This window comes from Pleurodeles waltl, chromosome 3_1 (genome assembly GCF_031143425.1).
Source record: "Pleurodeles waltl isolate 20211129_DDA chromosome 3_1, aPleWal1.hap1.20221129, whole genome shotgun sequence".
Lineage (NCBI taxonomy): Eukaryota > Metazoa > Chordata > Amphibia > Caudata > Salamandridae > Pleurodeles > Pleurodeles waltl.
The window spans coordinates 366,131,450-366,155,929 of record NC_090440.1 but is presented as its reverse complement, the minus strand read 5'-3'; the positions used below and the strand labels follow the sequence as shown (position 1 = coordinate 366,155,929).

The window sequence follows — 24,480 nt, the reverse complement described above, 5'->3', positions numbered from 1 at the left end:
TCCAGGATGAGGCGTACGGAGGCATTCTGGATGCGTTGCAGCCTCTTCTGTTGTTTGGCCGTGGTTCCTGCGTAGAGGGCATTGCCGTAGTCCAGCTTGCTACTTACGAGGGCTTGGGTGACTGTTCTTTTGGTTTCAGTGGGTATCCATTTGTACATCTTTCAGAGCATGCGGAGGGTGTTGAAGCAGGAGGAGGAGATGGCGTTGACTTGCTGGGTCATGAATAGTGAGGGCTCCAAGATGAATCCTAGGTTGCGTGCGTGGTCGGTGGGAGTCAGAGCGGTTCCGAGAGTGGCAGGCCACCAGGAGTCATCCCATGCAGAGGGGGTGGAGCCAAAGATGAGGACTTCCGTCTTGTCGGAATTGAGTTTGAGGCAGTTACTCTTCATCCATTCGGCGATGGCCTTCATTCCTTCGTGAAGGTAGGTCTTGGCGGAGTCCTGAGGGAGAGGATCAGTTGGGTGTTGTCCGCGTATGAGATGATGTGGAGGTTGTGGGATGTTAGCGAGCGGGGCCATGTAGACGTTGAAGAGGGTCGGGCTGAGGGACGAATCCTGGGGTACACCGCAGATGATTTTGGTTAATTGGACTTTTCTTGCCACATAAATTGGTCAACCCTGCCTCATAATTTCATCTCTTCCTGCCATATAATGTGAGTGGCCCTACATATAAAGCACTTTCATATACCTTCTTCCTTTATCTGCAGCAAAAAATGGAAATGTTGCCATTTAGCATCCTCATTTAAATCTGCCATGCTAATTCCAATAGAAAACCATTTTCACCACCGCTGGCTGCCTAACAATTCCCCCAAAAAAGACAAGGCAGTCCCCAAGGAAAAATAAACTAGAAGGGTCACCCAAGCATAGGAAGAGTGTTCAAAAAGTCATAGTGCAATAAGGATGTTATGTGGGCCTGAATTATGGTCATAATTGTAATAAGGAGAGATTATTAAAACATATACACTTATCAGATAAACCTTTATCAGAAATAAACTTTTGGCATAAGACTGTAGTGCTCAAAACAGCCCCTAGAGGACGCAATGACAAAAATAGCATTTGTAAGAAGCATGGTCATGTAACCATATTGTTAGCCCCTAGAACACATAACCCCATCAATAAAACAGGAGGAAGTAATGCAGTGTAACCATATACTCAACCCCTAGACGGCATTTTTAGGGTAAGTAGGCCTACTGCAATGATACTAAAAACAAAGCCTTTAAAACAAAACTACTCCCAGCTGTAAAACAAACGTTGTAGCCATGAGAAAGCTTAAATGACAATGAATGGTGGGAGAGATTCTTTTGAGGTACCGACTAACAGTGTGGGGATCCAGAGATGATGTAGACACAGCATTTTGAAGGTAGTCCCATTGTTCTAGGGCCACCACAGGCTGAGTTATGAGCCCAAACGTTTCACAGCATTTTGAAGGTAGTCCCATTGTTCTAGGGCCACCACAGGCTGAGTTATGAGCCCAAACGTTTCGTAAAAGTAATGCCCTGCAAAGCATTATGGGGTAAGTTTCCGTCCCACAAATATTTTAGCATGTTGATCTGAATGTAATGCTTAGAACAGCCCCTAGATGACACCACAATAAAAATATCATTTATCAGAAAGTGTTCCTGAAACTATATAGTTAGCTCCTAGAGGGCATAACCACACAAAAAGATAATTGCAATAAATAATGCAATGTAACCATAACCATATATTTAACCCCTAGAGGAAATAGTACATTACTCATTTTCAGGAGTAGCAGGACTGTAGCAATGATATTACAAACAAGGCCCTTAAAACACAAGTTATTCCCAGCTGTAAAACAAATGTCCAGCCATGAGCGCGCTTAAAAAGACACTGAATGGTGGGAGGGGTTATTATTTTGGGGTCTAGACTAACCTAGTGTGGAGAGATGCCCTAGACAGGAAGAGTGTGTTGTGTTGAATGTTTTTGTGGTGATCCCATTGTGCTAGGACCACCACATGCTCAATTATGGGCAAAAACGTTTGGTAAAAGTAATGCCCTGCTAAGCATTATGGGGCGAGTTTTCCGAGTGCAATGAATATTTCAGTATCGGCTCTCCCACTGTGACGGGAGAGCCACATTCACTTTGAGGATATCTGTTTTACGTAAAGAATTTACCAATTTCAAGTGTTTTGAGGGGAGAGCTACAACAAATGACTATGATTAGGTAACTGTGAACAATGTGACCAGCGCTCAATACTGCTGATCGAGTTCACGCTTTTGTGCCTGTTGGCGTTGATAGCACTGTGGCCACCATGCAGCCCTGAGGGGAGAGACAAAAGAAATAGTTCGTCCACGCGGAAGTATATCAGCAATTGTAAAATTATCTATGTAACAAGGGGAGCCTGCAAGGCGTGACAAAAACAGCCTCAAGGTGGGACAAACGTAAAGCATTTATCAATGACATCAAGTGATTTATGAAAGGCGAGCCCAGGAATGAATGAAAGTGATGGGCGTGAGATGTTCATAGTAAAAAGCCCGCAATACTTACAAAGCGGTCAAAGCACTTGCACGCTCGACCTAAAAATAGCAAAATTAAACAATGGGAGATCAGTAAGCCAAGCCTATTTCAACCTGGCTAAACACAAAGTCTTACAGAAAGTGCATTATGTGAGCAGTGAAAAGCATAAAGCGTGCAAAGCGCAAGCTCATCGTGCAAAAAGATACACTGTGCAAAGTCTAATAGTAGAAAAATTAACAATGTGAGTTCAATGAGCTAAGCCTTTGAGAGCATTGTATAAACATTGTGCGGACAGTTAAAAATGTAATATATGCCAGGCGCAAGGAGTGGGGCATACATGGGCATGTGCAAATAGTCTAATAACTAACCATGTATGCTATAAAAAGCCATCATCTCAATCTGCGTTGTGCATACCTCAACGAGCGAGCTGTACACAAAAGCACGAAGGCTAATTCTATTCCTGTAGGTGTAAGTGTGAAGAAGCTGACTTTAGTTAACCAGCCCTGCCAGAGTGACAAGTTGCTCTGACAAGAAGAAAAATCTTAAACTGACAAACAAGGGAAGTAAAATATGCATTAACTGTAAACAGCAACTACAGTAAGTTTGTAGGGCCATGTAACACTCCAAAACAAGGAGTGTGGCTGGCTGAGGCTAAACAGACCAAAATAGTCGAGATAGGGGACAGTATTCCTCGTGCCCTTCCCCTAGCAGGCCACCCATTTGAGTGGTTCACAGCAACGTTGGGATAGGGGCTAATGATTCTCTTATTTGGCCCCTAGCGACCCGTGGTGAAAACAGAAGCCTTCTAGAGTCCCATTGGCAAATGCCCTTCTCCGAACCATAGGTAACACTGACATTTAGAAGGCTGGTATCCGATTGTTAAAGATTGCTAAAAACTGCATCAGTTGAATCCTCAACATAAGGTTTTGTGGGTTTAGGGCCTCAATAGCTGCTAGCCTGCAGGTTCTTACTCCCAAGGCTAAAAACTCTTTGCACAACAAGGCCCTTTGATGTACTAGTAACAGGATATAAAGTATGTGCGTGAATGTTTCATTCACCCGTTGGCACAGGCAGAACAGTTTGTCTTCCAGTTGACCCTTCTTCTGCCATTTGGGTGTAATATCTAAAGATAGAAGGAGCCCAAATCGTATTTTCATAAGTTCCTCCTTAATGGTCAGTGAAAGTGCTTCATAGAAGTAGGGTTGTTCCTTGCAAGTTTCATAAGGATTTATCTCTAGCCATCCATGTGCTCGTTTTGCTAATATTTTATCCTCCAGGCGGCATTCTGCTGGATGCATTTGTTCAAGGTTTTATGGAAGACCGAATTACTCATGTTCAGTTGCCATAAACCTAAAAGATCATAATTCTCTATATTGTTCTGAAGGTACTTGGCAAAATCACTTGTCTCCCTTTGAAGATTGATTTCCAACAGGGCAAGATAAGCTATTGTATCTTCGGGAGCACTCATTAATCAATGATGGCATCTAACAAAAACCCCTTGTCTGGCTAGTGACAGTTTTACCAGGGAGAACTCAAGTCCTATTAGGACAGGGGAGGCAGGCTTTGGTATCTGAAACACCCATTTATATGTTCGTAATATGAGCTTCTCCAGGAAGTCAGCATCCTCCCCTAGCATTATCTCCCCCTCTGTAATATCTGGTGGAAATCACTATTGATTTTTTCACTGTGATCAATGACTTTAGATTATGCCCCCACAGGTTTTTCCTTAAATCAGAGAAAGCAAGGTTTAGTGCATCTGTTTTAACTACGATGGCCTTTTTTTGTGCGGGGCAAAGGAACCCCTTTAGTCCAGTTTGAGCCCTAAGTATGTGTATGCTGCTGTTTCATCAATCATGGACCCACTGAGATACCATTTCCCATGTTTGGAAATCTGGTGATTTAGGGGTATGACTTTGGTCTTTTTAATATTGATTTCCAGCTGGTTGTTGGCTGAGTACTCCACAAGCCTGTCGATTAGTCTTTGTAAACCTACTCAGGTATTGCTTAACAATAGAAGATCATCTGCGTATAGAATGTTACACAACAGTTGGCTGCCAAGACTCGCTGCGTGCGACACCACTTCGACAAGGAACAGTGGTAGATCTGAAATAAATAAGTTGAACAAAAGTGGTGCTAATGCACGTCCCTGCTTTAACCCGAGCGTGGTGCTGACTTCTCTGGACAGACGATGCCGTCCCCTACCTTGATCTTCACCCAGGTTTTTGTACATAGGACCTGAATTGGCCTTAGAAGCTTTGATGGGATTCACCAAAATTGTAACCTTTCCCAAAGCTTATCATTGGAGACATGGTCAAAGGCCACCTTAAAGCACACAAAACACAAGCAGCAGTGCGCGGGTATCACTCTCCCTTTTTATAATGAGGCCCACGGCCATCAGGTTAGAAAGAGTCCCCTGCTTTTTGGTGAACCCCGTTTGGTTCATCAGCAGCCTTCTAGCCTCTGTTGCCCACTCCAAAAGATCTTGCAGGAGTACGGTTGAGAAATACTTGAGGTTCACATCGAGCAGCGCTATAAGTTGGTAATTACTTGGGGATGCAGCTCTCCGGCCTGGGATGAATAACTGACCCTCTCCAGCTTTTTGGGATGCTTTCAGTCAGCATTTTATGATTGAGCATTGACGTCAGAAAGCCTCCTAAAGGTCATAATGTTTTCTTTCAAGAGGGCTGGTGGTATTGCATTGAGGCCAGGCGCTCAGTTGGTACGCAGGTTCTCAATTTTTACCAGCATCGTAGTTGGGTATTCTAAAATGTCTGAATCACTATTGCTATTAATATGTGCCATATTGGATGAACCCATACAGGGACCCAGGGAGGAAGAAGCATCCGTACTTCCTTTATGATACACTTAAGAATTTCACCCATTCTTCCTCACTTATATTAGTGCTGTTTGCTACCCTGGGCTCTTAATGAGCTCGTTAATTAGCTTCTAACATTTCCTATGGTCATTTAGTTTTGAAGAATATAGAAGCTTAGTGTTGGAAAAAGGCCCTCTCTGAAGGGTCACCCCAAACTTTTTGCCTTCTTCCTCCTCTTTTTCTGACCTAATTTTTGTTGGCTTTAGGGCACTTTATCACTGCTACCCAGTGCTAAAGTGCATGTGCTCTCTCCCTAAAACATGGTACCATTGGCTCATACCCAATTGGCATATTTAACATACTTTTAAGTCCCTAGCAAAGTGCACTATGTGTGCCCAGGGACTGCAACTTAAATGCTACCAGTGGGCCTGCAGCACTGGTTTTGGCCCCACATACGTAATCCCTTAACCATGTCTCGGGCCTGCCATTGTAAGGCCTGTCTGTGCAGTTTCACTGCCACTTCGACTTAGCATTTACAACTAATTGCAAAGCCTTAAAATCCCCTTTTATTACAGATATGTCACCCCTAAGGTAGTCACTAGGAAGTCTTTAGAGAAGGGTACTATGTAAGTAAAAGCAGGACATGTATTTTTAAGTTTTACATGCCTCCGTAATGAAAAACACCTAAAGTCGTTTTTCACTATTGTGAAGTCTGCTCGTCTCATAGGGCAGCATTGGGGATTCCCTTATATACTTTTAAGTGATAATTTCTGATCTGAGAGGAGTGACATTGTCATGTTTGGTATGGTTAGAATGGTAGTGAGAAATCCTGCTTACTGGTGAAGTTGGATTTTTGCCACTTTTAGAAAAGCAGGCATTTTTCTGCACTTACTGTTCTCTGTGCCTTACAGCCTATCTCCAATCCACGTCTGGTCTGTGCTGGTTGACAGCTCCCCTTGTGCATTTCAGACAGACAACCATAAATACAGGACATTCAGCTGCATCTGCATTCATCTGCATACTGATGGGTCTTTCCTGGGCAGGAAGTGTGGAGGGGCTCTCACACTTCAAAGCCTTGTGACCTGACCGCACATAAAGGACAGATATCGCCCAACACAAATCTCCTGGCAGACAGGACTGGGTTGAAAGGGGAACGGGTGCATTGCAAAACCACTCTAATGTTTTCCTCCACTTCAAAAGCACATTGTGGTATATATACTGGGTCTGTGACCGCCTCAAATCAGACACTTCTGGACCTACAACTGGGCTCTGTCGGAGAGACTGCCCTGCTGCCCAAACAACTCATCTGGACTGCTTTTCTGGAAGCTCTCCTGCTTGTTGCCCTTCTGCCTGCTGGCCCCTGACTCTGCTGAAAGGACTCTTCCCCCAACAAGTGCTCTGCGTTGTTATTTTTGACGCACAACAGATACTGTGTCCTAAAAGAATACAACCACTTATTCTTAAGGATTGAGACTCATCTAAACCTTTAAAAAGTGATATCTTGACTTGTGCATATTGGATTTTTGTTGTTTTGGTCTTCTTTTATTCAGATAATTATTATCTATTTTTCTAAACTGGTGTGGAGTACTTTTTGTGGTGTTTGTACTATTTTACTGTAGGAGCTATTGACCAAATACTTTACACATTGCCTTCTAAGTTAAGCCTGCATGCTCTGTGCCAAGCTACCGGAGGGTGAGCACAGGATAATTTAGGTTGTGTTGTGACTTACCCTGACTAGGACTGTGGTCCCTACTTGGGCAGGGTGCATAACTCTGCCAACTAGAGACACAATTTCCAACACTTGGCCCGTAGCGCTTCAGATTTTCCTTTCTGGTACAGTCAGGTCTCTCTTGGTCTTCTGCAGTTGAGCTGAAGGAACTTTAACAATGCAGGTTTCTGCGGAGAGTGCTGCAACTGGCGGAGGGTTTTGTTGATCCGAGATCTAATAAGACGGACTGTTTTCAGCCAGATATTGATCCTATTATGCTTATTGTTTATACCAATGTCGGAGCTGGTGGCCACGTACCTTGCTGCTAAACTTTCAGAAAGAAATTCCCATGTCTTCATTGGGTTCTGCTCGATTGCTAAAGCTGCTTTCAAAATTCCCACCGCCTCACTTACCAGGTGCCAAATGTTCTGCAGACTCCAATGGAGGCATTTTAGATTCTTGGTATGTGCATCTACCTGCAGTATCCAGATGCAGTCCAGAACAGTTGCATTGGCACTTAACCGAATGTTTTGTGGATGGGGATCATTCTTGGGCCTCAGATCGATATTAATGTCAAATACTCTGCTAAACAAACTGGCGCTTATCATGGTGTAATCAAGTTGGGAGATCGTCTTGTCAGAGGACCTTGTTCAGGATGGTTGGATATACCCTTGAAGGTGGCCATTTAGTATTGTCAGCATGGCTGGTTCACAGGCCCTCACAGGTTTTTTTTTTCCCCAAGGTTGTCTTGTCTTCTACATGGGGGATGGCTTAGGGCAGGCAATGCATATAGCGTTTCATCACCATTGTCATTTGTATCTTTTAGGTGGAAGTTGGCATTGATTACCACATTTGCCAACATGGGTCACCTTTCGACTCCAAGAGTAGGTTGCTCAGTTTGTCAACCATTACTGTTTTTTCTCTTGGGATAATATATATATTAACCAGGACCAGAGGGGTGGTCAGCTGCTTATCCCATTCTTCCAGGCGAAGTGCCAGTAGCCATGGCTCATTAATATCTAGTATTGTGACCTTTGCAATAATTTTAGAATTCACATAGGTCATTAGCCCACATTTTGCTCTTCCATATATGCTACTTTTATATGCCAACCCATTGTATTCAATGAACCCACTTAAAGGAATGCTGAATTGTGCCCATGTCTCCTGTACAGCTATAATATCAAACTTATTGAAATATTCTGACAGCGATGTGTCTTCAATTTTCTGAAGGCCTCCCAGATTCCAGGTGCAAATACTCAGAATGTCATGCTTTGTCACGCAGCGTCCCAGGGGTTTCTCTTTTCAGTCTACATAGCGGTCAACATAGCGTGCCGCTGATAGGGCAGATAAAAGCCAGCTCCAGTTATCTGTTTCATCTGATTTAGTTACTACTCTTACTTCTGGGCCTTCCTCCACATAGGCGTTTGTTGTTTGGATCATCAGCCAGCCCAGAGATTCCCTTGGAGGATGACCAGCCCACTGTACCTTTCAAGACTGAGGGGACCTGTTGCACTGCTTTTCATTTCAGGAGGGTTGGGGTGAGAGTTCCACTCTCACTAGCAGACTGATCTTGAGCCAGGAGTAGAGGGGGATAGCGATCCTCCTGAAAGTGTGCTATTTTTATACCCCAACTCTTCAAGCCAAAATCATGGCCTGCAAGGAGTTGTTGAATAAGTGATGAATTGAATGTGACCAGTATGGGTTCCAATACTTGCTTGCGTCAAGGCACATAAAATTTGATGGATAAAATGTCTTGGGACTCCACTCACGTAAGGCCCGGCAGGCCATTGATTAACTTTAGGACGTTTGTTAGATTTAGAATATCATATGTTCCCCTAGAACTGAACTCTGAAATCCACAGTAAGCTTGCCTTAGGACCAAGATGTTCAGTGAGTGTGCAGGCATTTTCTGCAAACATTCCTGGGGAGTTTTTGCTTTCTTCATTGGATGATCTAACGCTTGCTTCGATGTTGCCCCCTTGGACATGAAATGGCATTGCTTACTGTACCAGCTTCTCCTGTGATTGGCTACAACCGTGGTTGCTAAACCGGCTGCAGAAAAACGTGGTGCCTCGCGGAATCCTATGCTCTCTTTCCTTAGCATCCCAACACTATTATCCTCTCGAGCTCAGGGTGGCGCAGGATGGCACTGTATTACATGTCATCTTCTCTTGTTGGGTTTCTCTCTGCCCCTGGCCTTCTAGGCATTTAGGCAGGTCGATAATGGCAGCTTACCCTTGCTCACCTGGCCCAGAACGGGGTGCGCTGGGACAAAGCCTGGCCGACAACTTTCGTTCAAGGCTCGTTTCAGATGTAAGGCTGTCTGAGGCATTGGGCGCTGCATATTTCTGTGGGGTAGGGATCTTAACTATATTATCCCCAAAGCTTGCAGCCTTTTTAGGGCCTCCCGAGGTGCTGGCGATAACACACCTCTGTTTGAATATGTAATTTGCCGGTCTAATTTCAGCCTTTTGATCCTTGATATCGACTACAGGGTTGCTCTTAGCTTCACCCCTGATCTCATGCTGGTCCACTTCATCCATGACAGACTGTGGGGGTCCAGCAGGTTCTAGCTCTTGCTAGAACCAGGGTTCTCTATATCCACTTCAGCTTGCATGGTGCTTGTCGCTATGGGGCCAGGACCCCGGTTGTGGGTCCTTTCATAGGTTTGCCTTTTCATCATTCTCGCCAGATTGTCCCGGTTTCTAACTTTCCTTGCACACTTTCTTTCCCACTTCGTCATATTGGAAGGTGCTAGAATGCTGGATGATGTACATTGGGTAGCCATAGAGCTGTGCCTGGACTCCTGATCACTTGAATCCTTAGGATACTCAGTACCCCTTTGATTGATTGTGTTAGCTTTGAATGCCTTTCTTATTTCCTTGTGAATGGCTGGACTGGTTGATGCTGCATTCTGTGCCGTCTCATGTAAATTATGCTCCCAGTTGCTGGAAATGTTTCTTGTGCTCTTAATCACTACTTTGGGTGGTTGATCTTTGCTGGGTTTTGATACATTTGATGTATTTCTTATTTCCCCAACCATTTCCAGTAAGTGAGCAGGTTGTTGCATCAGTTTGTCGATCACTTCCTTGCACTAACACATTGTAAAATTATTATCTTTCTTGGATTGAACTCTTTAGATCAGGGCATTTAGGTTATCCAGCTGTCTACTCCACAAGCAACTAGCGCCGTCTCCCCACTCCTAGCAGGAAGGTGTCCTGTGAGACACAAGACACAAAGGGGTTGGGTGCACACCGTACGCTTCACTGAATAATGAATACAATAGCAAAATGTCTCTCAGGGGGGTTTGAAGGGAGAATTTAATGATGAGGGGTGACAGTAAGGGGTAGACAGTGTCTGTTGGAGTGAGCTCTCACAATATCTCAAATCTTGTAGCCCATGGTTACGCCTCCTACCACTTGGCCCCAATCCCCTTCAGGATCGCCTAACGCATTGGGGGTGGGGGTTGAGGCTAAGTTAACATTAGCTGCTCCATCGGCTGGGTAGAGGTAAACACCCCCCTGTCTCTGAGCCGCTGCTGCTCTGCTCCACTTCATTGCTCCCCCAGAGGCCCTGCACCGCACAAAGGGGCGGGGATGCACACTGCTCCGCTCCTTCGGCTCCCTCAACTGCAGTTGAATCAAGAAGGCAGATTGGCAGCTTTCTCTCCCTCGTACAGCATCGCAAATTCACCTGACCGGCCCTTCTAACCTGTCTTTAGGCTGGCAGGCGGGCCGTTACGTCCAAGCTCGGTGGGGCCCCCTGGACCCAGTACTCAGACCTAGGCTCAGGCTTCTGCCTCCAGGCAGCTCCCAGCAATGGACCTTGACTAACTGCGGAGGGGTCGAGAGAAGGTCATAAAAATTGCAGCAGGCCGGCAGGGCAGGGAGCTGTGGACCACATCCTCCTTCTCCAGGCAGTGGCTGCACTCAGCATGCAAAGTCAGACAAAGAAGTAGAAACAAACAGTTGATGTTGTACAGGCTGCAGTGCGCCTCATACTTGTGCATAAAATTGGCCACAATTGGTTTTTAGATAATTTCAAGTTTTGCAAGTACAGTGTGCAGGCCACTTCCAACCAACTGTGAAAAATGCAGAGCATGATGTTATAGTAATTAAAAGCATCTTATTTATAGTTTGACACTAACTGGATGAGTGTGCCCCCACAGAATAGCTAAAAGTTCCATCGGGACCCAGGATAACACATTACCCCCATTTACAGTTTCACATTGTATCAGTTTTCAGACTGATCATCAATCAGAGACCTGTGGGAAATCTAACAAACGTTTCAGGACTTTTTTGTATCGAGGTTAGATTTCACTCAAAAGTTATGCTGGGTTGCCCAAGCTCATTGTACAACTGGAAGTAGGAGTGCGGGGAGCGGGGTTGCTGCAACACATGGGCGTCATTCAGCACTTCGACACTTCCTTTATGACCCCTAGTCTCCGAGGTGGATGGCAGTTAAGGTAAGTAAAAAATGCTTTCAAATGTATGTGGTGTGTGTGGGTGTGTTTATGTGAGAGTATGTAAGTATGAATTTGTACATATTAGTGTGTGTGTGAGAGAGAAAGTGGAGGTCAAAGGGCTTGTGATGTCACTTCTGCTACTCCTGGCATTTCGATGAATTGATGTCTATGCTGTAGCGCCCCCAAAATAACCATGCTACGTTCAAAGACAGAGGTGAAATGCTAGGGTGTCTTCTGTCAAATTGCTGTCTTTTTTTTACTAAGGAAATGGATGCTTACTTTTCTTTCTCTGACTTCATATTGAGAGGATTTTGTAAAATGCACTATGTGCCAATTTTGCTGGTGAGAAATGAAAGGCTGCAGGATTTCATTTTTTCCTAACACAACAAAACTTAAATACCTATATATGAACTTTGCAAATATTTCAAAATACATCAGCAGACAAGAAAGCACAAATGAAGCACTTTTTTGTAATCCTGAAATGTAATGGAAATTAATATTTTAATAGGGTTAAAACAAATAAAGACACTACTTGTGAATGCACAAATGACAAATATTTACTGAAACCTGTTTTCTTCATTTTATAGTGTGTGCCATATAGTTTCATCAGTAAATACAGTATGCCTTTTTAGGTTGAGTGTTCACATTCGACGTGTTGTATACTTTTAAGTATACTTATGCTGTGGGTTCAAGTGATTTAATTTGTTGGTTCCAGTGTCCTTTAAAAATCCTTGCTTGCCTCTTTGTCCTGCCTTTTTCTCCTTGGGAGCAGCACAAAGTACTGTAGAATTACGCTATGTCTTATTTATCTCTTCTGTAAGGGACTTTTTTTGTTTAGTATTTGCCTGTCTGTCTTACACTGTGGGTGTGTGTTCAGTCCCTCCTCCCAACCAGCTCCCTCTGTGAACATAAACCAACAGCAGAGGGGGGCTTTTCCAGGGCCAGCTAGCCCTCGCTCTCCTTCTCTTGTTATTTTCAGTCTGTGTGGCAAGAAAAGTCCAGTCAGTAATTTACAACACTAAGAGCTCTAACTCGAGCAAACACAAGACTATTGCAGTTCAAATGCTTGTTAATTATAGTGGGCATTCCAATGGAAAGGTGCTGTATGAAAGGGACAGCGTGGTAGCACACCATGTTTTAATAATATATTTGTGACGATGTGCTCCAAAATGCTCCTCTAGCTACATACTATACTGTACCACGAATGGGCGTGATGCTTCGATTTTTTTATGAGTTCAGTGATGTAAGATGGATAGCAGCACCCTCACACTGAAAACTGTTCCAGCGCCACTGTGTAGAGATGATTACAAGTTGTTGGCATTTTCTGCATTTGAGTCACAGCCAATCAAAAACACCTTGACACATTCCATTTCTCACAATGTGCACTTACCAGTCCCTTGCTTTTCATGCATTCCATCAAGGTGTGAAACAAATGAGCTGCCTCTCGCTGGCTAAAGTTAAAAGTATTTTTGATTCTTGAAAAGACTGAAAATTCTGCTTCTTCTGGGAGAGCTCTGAAAATACAGATATTTGAAACACACGTGTTTTAATTTAGACATCACAACCTTAAAAACAGGCTAGTTCTCTGTCGTTGATTTAATGTCCTTTAGCAAATGCTTTTGAAAGAAACCTGAAGCAGGGACTCGAATACCATGCATTGAAAACCTTTATCATGCTAGAAAACACTGGTATTGGACTATGCCCAATGTAGTGAAACATGTGTTGCTTACCCTCCTTCTCCGGTCTGCTTGTGTAGAGATGCCAGCAGGTCTGCAGCTCTGCCAGTACCCTCGCACACTACAACTGGTACCGGGGGGCTTTGTTGCAGGTACTCCAGTACAGTCAGGATAACGCCAGGGCCACCTTCAACTACGAGCGCCACCACTGGCACACCTTGGCCAATTCCTAAAGTAACAATCATAGAGCTCAAAATGTGTTCAATAAGTTCTATGAGTCTCGCAGAAAAGCAAAGAGGTATGAACGCATGTTGAGACCATTGTAGAGAGGCTGCCACATTTTGTCAGCAATAATTCAGGTCCCAAATGGGACAACAGATAGATCTTTGTTTACTGTAGAAATATGGACAAGCACACAGTTGCGAGAGGTATGAAATCAGCCATTGACCAGGAAAGCACCTTGTAAAATATTTCTATCATCTTTTTTAACTAGGCTTATGAAGTCTTCTTTTGATCGTGGCTTCAATATTTTCTTGATTTGTGTTGGCATAGTAGGCAATATATTTGAGTTCCCCCAGAATTCCAGTATTTGAGAAATAGTTTTTTTTACAGAGTCATATAGTCTTTGCCACATCTGGAATTTAATGGGGGCATTAAAAATCGGACCCCCACAAATTCCCCCAGACTAATTTCAGTAGGTAGAAATTCATCAAATTCCCAGTGGAAAATGCCCAGTAGTTACAGTACATGCAGCAACGGTGAGAAAGCACTACAATCTGCATATTACTACTCATTTTGGGAATGGACAGTCATAATAAGTGACACAGTGAATACATTTTGATATTTTCATAGAGAATGTATCACTAGCTGCAGTAAAATTATTAAAGCAAGGCATAGTGGAAGAGATCAACATCATATAGGGATATCCACAAACATGCTTTATTTGAGGAGTACATGGACGAAATACCAATTGCACTCACAGACTCCAGAAATGTTTGCTGACTAAGGAGACTAACAGAATAACAAATGACTAGATGAAACTACTGTAACTTTTTTTTTTATCTGTGGTGGTCCAGCGTCAAACGTTATGTAAAGATAAGGAGTGAAAGGTTTCCTAACAGCGTGTGAAGCAGGCAATAGTGTAAATAGCGCCTACGATAAGGAAACTGAGGTTCTTCAAGTTACAATCTTAACAGTGCATGCATTCCATCGAGAAATAGGTGAAGCCAGGTTGTCCTTCTCATGTCCATACACATTGCAAATGATATTTGCTGAATTCGTTTAGAAATTGTATCAGCATCAATCTGTCTTGTGACCTTGGTTGGTAAAGTCGTAATGGAGACAGACGTACTGCAACACCTGTTTCCCTAACTGTGCTGCTAAGTAGTGAACCAAGTAAACTTTTTTCTACAAGTTGTATGAGAGATATAATTGGGAAAATCAATTTCCTGTAGCATTACTAATAAACATTTAGGTCTACATATTTAGATTCTGTCTCCCCTGATAACTTATCACAAACGTCTTTGAGTCATAATTTGTTGAGGAATGTTACAGAATGCACATTTCTCTTACGACGGGGCGTTCCACTGACAATAGAATTTTTCACCTGTCTTCATTGGACGTAAAAAAACGTAACGGAAATGAAAAAAAAAACGGAATAATATGATCCTTTTCTTCTGATTAGGCATTATTAGGATGCTGACAGTGCCGGACCATCAGTCTTCAGAATATTTGTGAAATTAACCTGAAATGTTAACATGAAGGCTAATTATGAATGATGCTCAATGTCTGTGTGGCGTTCAAATAATGGAAGTACTCACTGCCTCTCTCGCTAAAAGTTACTACTCCCCAAGACTGCAAACCATTTCACTTTTTGCACATTATTGCATAATGCTAGAATAAAATTGGCTTTAAGACACATTTTATCCAATTATACTTGAGTGAGAATACTTTGAAAACGGAGGACTACTTCAGGACAGACCATACATTTGAACAATTCAAAAAATGCCACCCGTGACCCAGTCATGAACTTACTTGCATGTATTTGTTGCAGACTGATTGTTTTTTCCAGAGTTCTCCGTAGATTGACTTCTGCTCCATACTTGCCCACTGTGCCATCATCAACGAGAAGGAAATGTGAGTGAACATTGTTCAAGATGCTAAGTTTGCTCAGCGGTTTTAGCAGGGTTTGGTAGGGCGCAACAACCTGTGTAAAATACATGCCATCAGAATAAAATATCTGGCCCTGGAGTAAAAACATAATAAAATAAATAAAAAGAGGAATTTAGAAAAGCAGTGGAATATTCATCTTACATTTCTGCCAATTAAATCATTCCGGTTTTCGACGACTCCCCATGGAGCTATTCCGATCGTGCAAACTGTGCGGGACAATTTGGAAGCGTGTTCGTTAAGGGCATCTCCAACATGTTTTGCAGCACCTATTCGCAGACAGAAGGCACATTATTTGCAGAGTAACTTCAGAACCAAATTAATATCCCATAACTAGGGGTAAATGCATTAAATACATTCAACAACAATATTTTCTGGATGAGCACGAGTAGGCTCCATATCAGTCCTTTAAACTTACTGAGAAAAGCACCCACCTTTACAATACTATGCAGTTGTAATGAGACGGAAGGTGACCTGGGCCTCTTACGTTACGGAGAGTAGGTTACCTGGGGCCCTATAGCCTTGCTGGCCCCGCAATGTGTTTCTGTAAAACTACTTTGCGTAACAAATATTACAGCCTCAACTCTTGCATTCGAACCCATAAGATATACAGGCGCAGGATGAGTCCCAAAAAAGTATAGACTTTTGTAAACAGTGACTTACTCACTTAATGATGAGGGCTAAACTCAAAAGAAAAATCAATCCTGTTCAGTTCCAAATAGCTGACCAATATTTCATGTTTTCAAACATCATAAACATGACCCAATTCATTGGTATGTACAGGGGTGGTACCACCATTAGGGCATTGGGGAGTTGCCCCACCATCACATGTAAATATAATACATGTACAAAGAATTAAACGTTTTCAACATTTTGTATTTTTATTCAGCCCGTGTGAAGGGCAGTCAGCCTTCAGCTGAAGAGACGGAGGCTCTGAAGGGGGTGGGGTTCAATTTAGAAACACATTAGCATAGAGGCAGTTGGCAGCGAGTGCATGGCACAAACTTGCACGTCGGGTTGGCCGACTGCCTTTCTCCGGCCAGCCCGACATGCGCAGTAGAGGTTTTCCTCTACCTGCACATTGGGAGAGCGGGGTTAATCAAAGCCGCAATCCCCTGACTCCTAATGAGTGGTGAGCTTGTCTGCTCAAGGCAATCCTGTTTAACAGCAAGAGAGCAGTGTCTGGATTGGCTGAAAGAACACCTAGTCTAGACATCTGGTGCATTTGTGCACATGGGAGGCACTGCAGGGGTTGGATCTCTGCCCACGGAGCATCAGGAGTGAAGGCAACTTTCCGCTCTGAGCCACTGGAGGAGAGGTGGAGGGCAGACCCACACAAGGAAGCTTGAGCTTAAGTGGGTAGGAGTGCTGCCTTGCTTCGTCTGTTAAAGAGCTGCTGAAGTGGTCCCAATTGTGTGACACTTTCAACCATCCCTGGCATTTTAGCACTTTCAATGCTGAAAGTGAAACTACAATTCTCAGAATGCTTCGTACTGTTTGCTAACAAGCACAGAACACGTGTGACCTGTATATTCGGCTGAGAATCTTGAAAGCTGTGCGGAGGATCAGCTGAACGGTATGAAGTTTTGAGTCCCCAGGATTTGTCTGCAATAGAAACTCTGTGGTAGGAACCCTTCAAAAGTTGAGAGCATTAGGAGTTCCGTTGACCGGTTGAGGAGAGGTGGCGAGTCTCTGCCTGCACATGCCAGTGACTGAACGGAACAGCCTCATGCATAGTGAACTCTCGGGAATGTACAGCACCCTCGGTGGTATGGTCTGGTCTCACCGAGGAGCACAGCGGCCCATCTGGACTCCCAGTGTCCTGGACATCCTGCTACTCTGGCTGCTCCCTGAGGAGCACACAACCTGTGCGACTACCACTGGAACTATTTGCAACCCGCGACACTACTGTTAATGTAAGTGCTGCAACTGATGCACTGCTGTGGACAATTTTGAGATGCCCAGAAAAATCAGAGCAAAACTTCTGAATAGCAAAGATTTGTCTCTACATTTGCAACGCAGTGCCTAGAAGCACGGGCCCGGCCCCAGCTACATAAGACTCAGTACCACCTGCAAAACAGCACTTTCCAACACAGCCATCAGTAGCTCAGCAAACACAACTCTTGCACCTGGAACACTCCAGTCCTCTTCAATATACTCATGACATTCGCACCTTACCAAACTATACAGTAAATAATCAAAAGTACTACAATCGTTTTTGAGGAATATAAAGGGATGCAGTTATTTATTACAAACATGCAAGATTGCTAATTCAACTATTAATCACCATAAATCACAGAGGCATCATAAATATTTCACATGTTCATAACTCAATTTCAAGTATCATAAATCAATGTCATCAAGTCATAAATGAATTACGATTGCTCTGCCTTTAGTCATCTTACACTGTTCTATTTCTTTCCAGTCCTGGCCTCTGTTTTCTGTCAATTTCTTCGCTAGGCAATCCTACATGCCGCTTTGGAGGGGGTTGTCAAAATACTGTTGGTTTACCATGTTTTGTGAGGGGGGTAGCCTCTTCTACTCGTTTAGGCCCAACTTGCTACCTTGTGTGTTTTTGCCCTGCCATCCGTCCGGTGGGTCTGGGCTGTGAGTGCAATGCTCCCCTTACTCCACCTGCCGGACCCTTTCACCCTACCATAAGGCAACCCCTACATGAGTGGCCTTTCCTTAGTACACCGCCTTACTAGGTGTCCTTGTCTTAAAAATTGGTTAAACCCCTCTTCTCTCCGCCACGCTGCCTGTGAGGCTCACATCTCCAGGCAGCTCCCCCCAAAGATTGCTGTTGAGTGCTGACTCATATGCACAGCCCCGCTTGGACCATGATTGCCAACCGATTTGCCCAGAACACCACCATACCTTCCACGGATAGGTGTATACCCTCCATAGCATACAACTGTGGATGCCTCGAGTGAATAAGCCCGTGGCAAATGCTCTCTAACCCATTCGTTTTTGCAGAATTTGCTGGCTACAATGTTTAGCTTCCTTCAGGAATTGTATACTGCACTATCTGAATTAGCCCCAGTCAATTGAGCATGGGGATAATTTCTGACCAAATAATGGTGGTGTTGCCGAATTGCCCTTGCCGTTTGCGTCCGGCCTATCCGTATATCATTCAGGAGGTTCCTCCTCCACATTTGAGCCTAGTCGTTGCCCTCCAGATGTAAGATTAGAATTTCCAGTTGTTTTTGGGCTGTTGCTTGTAACCAATCAAGTGTTTCCGACAGCTGCCCCCATCTCATGCCCGGGCACCCCCACCATTTGAAGCATGTAGCCTTCGGGCCTCCTCTTCGTTTGCCGCCATTGTAGTTCCACCATGATTGCATTCTGTGAATAAATGAGTGCCCAATCCCCCATACTGTTTTGGGTTGAGCTCCTGCCAATAATAACCAAGAAGATTTCTGTCAGTTGGCAAAGTGGCAGGATGTGCCTAGCTCATAGCAAATGTGGCTGTATATAACTTTTGTAAGCACTGGAGCGCCACCTGCTCACCTACTTGAGGGCGTCTTCCTGCAACCCATGCTTTGCTGCTGTTGTGGCTGCCCCAGTCCTGAAGGAATGTGATCCAAAAACTGCTGGTGTTAGTCCCCCATGCCAACGATTTATGCATGACCGCAAAGAATTGGTATTTGCTCAGAAATTCACCATTCTCGGGAATGATGAGAGGGCCCAACCCACGAGGCGTACCATCATATAATCTTTCAAACAGCATAATGGGAAGTACTGTGCAACCTCTATGCAATTGAGTTGCACCCATGCGCCTTTGCCTCGCAGATCTGTCTTCGATCTCCTGAGAAATAGCAGCACCCCTGCACCGTCCAGCTGGAGATCTTCGGCTTGTAAGCAAGCTGTCCCTGCCTCCCTTTTTGCTGGTGCCACGGGTTGGCTTGTTCGAAAAGCCCTAAAAAATGCTGTTTTAAAAGCTGCCTTAAATAGTGAATACTCATATGAGCTGTCTGTGACAGCCTTCAGGGCATTAATTAGCAATACCAGTTTTTCAAAGTCTATGGGGCTCCTTGTGTGATGCTTCTTACCCTCGAGGCGCTTCCAACCTTTCATGGCAGCTCTGATGTAGTGAGAGGCTGTGGGGTCCTTGCCTGTCTGGATTTTTGAGAAATGTGCCACAGCTGCCAAGTGGGCCTACGCCCAGGACTTTGCTTTCTTCGGTTGGTAAGCCAATTTGATGAAGCGCTCCACTGCCTGAGCCGTGGCCTCAGGATCCCCTAATGTACTCAAACCTCCCATTAGCATCACTGACTTGCCGTATTTGCTGTAGCGCCTGTAAGTCTCCGGCTGGAGTGTATTATCTACTCGTACCGACAGGTCCACTCCACCAGTTCACACAGCTCTTTTGGAAAGGGTGTCATTGTCGGCTGGGCGTTCGGGGATAACTTCCTGAACTTGTCCACTTGGGAATGAGAGTGCATCTGGCAGTGAGTTCTTTATGCCTTGGACATGTCTTGCCCTAATTTCAAGGTTACCCTCAAGCTGCAAGCTAACAAAGCGTCTCATGAGTCTCAATGTGTCCAGGCACCTCGCTCTTTCTCTGTTAACGGCCATAACTACTCCCTGATTGTCAGACCATAATGTGATTTTCATGTCCTGTAGTTTATTATTCCACATCGTCACGGCGACCACTATAGGAAACCGCTCAAAAAATTTGATGTTGCCTGTAATCCCCAACTCGCGCCACCTGCTTGGCCATTTACCTGTACAACTCTCCTTGCCCAGTATCGCCTCAAACCAGCAGCTACCGGCTGCGTCTGTGAATAGGGCTATATTGGCCATCACCCATCCCTCTCTTCAGATCAGGAGTCAATTGAAATGTGCCAGAAAAGAATCCCACATAGCCAGGTCCTTCTTGACCCCAGCCCCTAGCCTGAAGTGATTATGTTTCTCACATATGCCTTTTGTTAATCTGCTCAAGTGCCTTGCAAACACCCTTCCAGCTGGTATAATCCTTGCTGCAAATTTTAGTTTACCAAATAATCTGCAGCTTTCTAAGGGTTGTCTTCTCTCTGCTGCATAAAGTCCTGATTTCCTCCCTTAGTTCTGAGACCTTTCCCTCCGGTAACCTGGATGTCCCAGTCATTGAGTCTAATTCAATGCCCAGGAACACTAGGGTAGTGGGCAGGCCAACTGCCTTATCTTCTGCTAAAGGAACCCCCAGTTCCTTCGCTAGATCTTGGAAAGCCCTCAAGGTGCTTGCACATTCCCCTGTCCTTGCTTTACCTACAAATAGGATATCGTCCAGGTAGTGCATCTTCCCCCCATGGGGATGCCGCCTATGCAGTGCCCACTCCAGGAACGAGCTGAACCGTTCAAACTATGCACAAGATAAGGAACAACCCATTGGAATTGCCTTATCAAAGTGTACTTCTCCCTTGTGCTGAAAACCAAGCAAGCGGAAGCTTCCAGGATGTACCAGTAGGAGGCGCAAAGCAGACTAAATATCTGCCTTCGCCATCAGTACTCCCCTGCCTGCCACCTTTACCATGTCAATGGCGTCCTCCACTGTGGGGTACCCCACTGAACATGCATCAGGGGGAATCCCAACATTAACTGACGCCCCTTCTGGAAATTATAGCTGGGGCATAAATCTGAATTGGCCTGTCTTTTTTTTGAGGACCACCCCCAGGGGGGAAATGATTAAGTCCTCGAGGGGATAGCGGGAGTGGACCATCTATGCATCCCAGGTTTCTCTTTTTCTCTATTTTCTGTTGGACCACCCATGGGTGTTCTTCAGTGGACTTTAGGTGCCTGCCCCTAACCCCTGACGTTTGGCCTGTAAATGGGATCACAAAACCTTCCTCAAAACCTTTTACTAGTAACTCTGCATCCTTCTTATTGTATTATCCATTGGGTAGCCTCTTGAGCATTTGTGTATTGCTGGGGGATTTGGCTAGCTGAAAACCTGCCCAATTCTTGGGCTCCGCCTGCTGAGCCCTGTCCTTCTTAATTTTTCTTCTTTCTCCTTTTTGTCTGCCCGGTGCTTACTCCACTTGTAACCTGCTGATAGGTGATCTGCACCGGAAGTGAAACAGATGTTCCTAAATTTGCACCCCGCTCCCCACGTGTACTCATCCAGGTCCTATTTCCAGCATATTGCTGGTGGCCCCTTAGCCCCTGGCCATTTCCCGCTATGCATTGAACTTGTGTGATGTCTTAAACCTCTCTGGCTTACCCCTGTAATATGCATTCCGAAAGGGCTGCTCACCCTTTGCAGCCCACGATCTGACCTCTTTGGCAACTAACATCTTATGTAACTAGACACATCCTCCTCATTTCACTCCATCTTGGGGTGGGCTTGCATTTTTAACCTGAAACTCTTGACATATTCCAAACAGGCATCCTCTGGGAATTGATGGTGTGCCTCATGTATCTTGGACTCATATAGCCAGAGGTTCACCGCGCAGCGAGGACATTTCTCTACTATGACACATGCCATAATCCTAAACACATCTAGCCAATTATCAAAATTCCTTTCCTTCCTAACTCTTCCTATTTATCACGAGGTGAGATCTAAGCCTTCCAGCTGTATTTCTGGGAATGTGAATATATCTATAAATTCTTTCCTCCATATTCTCTCCTTAACTACTAGTGGGATAGCGTTTCCCAAACCTGCCACCTTTGTATGCATTGCAGGGGGTCCCAGTGAGGGCCTAGTGTATGCCTCAGGTGCCTGCCCCACTCCCCCAGTATTTTTCCCAGCTGGCCCTTTATCCCCTGGCCCCCGACCCCATGCCATTGTAGGTGACCCGGCACTCTCCTGGTCATGCCAGTCTTTCTGCCCTGTACTTCTCCCACCATTGGGTCTCAGATCCTCTAACCATACCCCATTTGTGCTCCTGACTTAACGCTGCTCTGTTTCTACTGAATAGCAATGGGGAAAAATAATTCAGACATTCTTTAATTATTGCGCTGATATGCTTACCCTCCAATTACTTCTCTAGGGTACCGCTGCTGGGTCCCACCATCGCCATGATAGCTGCAGGTGGCGGGCTCGCTCCTCGTCTTCTCCGGGTGGACTTCTTTTCGGGTTTGCTGTCGACTCTCTGCCACTTACGTGGCCTCTGTACCACAACTTGTTAAGCGCCTAGACACCTGGCCTCCTCCTGTGCACTTGAGCCTTTTCCAGTCTGCCACTTACAGTGTCCCTCCTCCATTTCATCTGCCACTTTCTGGCATAGCCATTCCTTTCTGCGTTTTGCTGCCTCCATTCTCAATTTTACCCACATCGCCTCTACTTCATCCTGTTGCTTGTTACGCCCTGGGTCTTCCATATTTTCCCTTTATTAAATGATGTGTCCTCTTCTGAAAGCGTCCAGTCAAAGTTCAATAAGTTGTTTAAACTTTATTTTTTTATTTTTTTTAAATATTTATATCTATGTCTCTGTAAGGTCCATTCATCGTTGGTTTTAGGCTTTAGCAAGGTCAATGTTCCTTTATTTACCTTACAAAGTTAGAGGCGGGTGCAGTGGGCCACGAATGAAACCCCCCTGAGCAAAAGTTCCAACAATCCCTCTTATCTTCCCCTAGTCACTGTGTTCGATTTATTTGCCTCAATATTATCAGGGGAAAAGCCTCACTGCTCCAATTGTGAGTGCTTTCCTCTTTAAGAGAGGCACTTCCTGCCTCAGCCAAAGCAGCCATGCCTCCCTGCTCGTATATTGCACTCCACGGATGCACCTACTTGCGGGCGAGGTCGCTTCCCTCACCGCAGTACCATCAGCGAAGCAGACTGGCGAGAAGGACTCAGACTAGTGAGAAGGGTGCCTTGGTGTCGCAAAAAAACAGCAGCCCTCCAAATCGCCCATTGCGGGGGCAGGAGTCTGACCCTGCCAATATCACAATGCATAGGCTGCTCTCGGCAAAGTTGCGGCTCCCTGCAGGGTGGTCCTCTGCCACTCTGATGCTCCCAAAAAGGCAAACCAGGACAACGGCGTGATCTGCACGCCATATGCACAAGATGTGTTGTCACCCTCGTAGCGCCTCATGCACGACAAGCGGACTCACCGTTCACCCGACGAGCTCGTCGATCCTGAATCTTCCAGCCGGAAAGGGCCTCAGTTGTCTGCCCTGGGGAAGGAGTCACATCGCTGCCGCAGTTCAGCTGTCCCCCAGTCTCCCAAGCCAGTTCATCGTCTTCCCCTGAAAAAGGACCTCTGGTGCATAGAGTTGCGTCACCGCTGACTGCAGTTGTCCTCCAGCCAAGGTGAGTCCTTTCAAAATTTGCTTGCTGCCCCTGTTCGCCTAACTGCCCGTTACAGGTGACAGCGCGCTATATACCCCATGTCCTACACCCACTCGTGGTGAGCCCCCTGCCCCCCATTGGGAGGGATTAAAAAATTCTCAGCCCACCATTGGCCCTGGCCTGCGCACCACACCTCACCTGGGGCCAGATGTAGGAAGCCGTTTGCATGGTGCAAACTGCGAAAATCGCAGTTTGCGCCATGCAAACGGCCTAACGCGATGCACATTCACAAATTGTGAGTTGGTACCGACTCGCAATTTGTGAATGCGACTCGCAAATAGGAAGGGGTGTTCCCTTCCTATTTGCGACTCGCATCACAATTCAGAATTGCTTTGTGACTACTGCGAATGCGGTCGCAAAGCAACTCGCAGTTACCACCAGTGTCACACTGGTGATAACTCATTCGCAAAAGGGAAGGAGTCCCCATGGGACCCCTTCCCCTTTGTGAATGTTGCCCAGAACGTTTTTTCAGAGCAGGCAGTGGTCCAATTGACCACTGCCTACACTGAAAAAACTAAACCAAATGGTTTTGGTATTTTTTTCATTTTGCAACTCGTTTTCCTTTAAGGGCTGTCACCCGTGGATGACAAGGTGCTGACAACACACTTTGACCAAATGTCCAGGCACTAGAGGCTCAATGTGTGGAACTACAAGAGGCATCAGTGATTGTTGTTAAAGCAATGGAACCAGAAGCTTCTCACTAATTGCTAATAGCAACATCCAGGCCAAAAACATGAACTCAGCATCTAGAAGCCATCGTATCAACAACTTACCCATGTACGAATAGTAAGATAGTGCCTATGGGCTAAAACACTAGAAATAGCGTGATTTTATGTCACAACCCCAAACACACAACGGGACAGTATCTTACCCTGGCATAAACTGCAGCAAACATCAAAAC

The 24,480-nt window shown here is 45.1% G+C and overlaps 1 protein-coding gene across 4 annotated transcripts in view; it reads right to left on the bottom strand.

Annotated features, from left to right (window-relative positions):
• Nucleotides 1–24,480, bottom strand: part of LOC138284105 (transient receptor potential cation channel subfamily M member 7-like) — a 1,183,984-nt gene that overhangs the window by 751,225 nt on the left and 408,279 nt on the right. For 3 of the 4 annotated variants that reach the window (XM_069222537.1, XM_069222536.1, XM_069222538.1), the window contains exons 6-9: nucleotides 15,452–15,576; nucleotides 15,173–15,344; nucleotides 13,193–13,367; nucleotides 12,853–12,976 (exon numbers count right to left, since the gene is read on the bottom strand). In XM_069222537.1, coding sequence (XP_069078638.1) covers nucleotides 12,853–12,976; nucleotides 13,193–13,367; nucleotides 15,173–15,344; nucleotides 15,452–15,576 — 596 coding nt within the window. Of the gene's footprint in view, nucleotides 1–12,852; nucleotides 12,977–13,188; nucleotides 13,368–15,172; nucleotides 15,345–15,451; nucleotides 15,577–24,480 lie in introns of those variants that run through there. The other variant, XM_069222541.1, reaches the window with a different exon arrangement.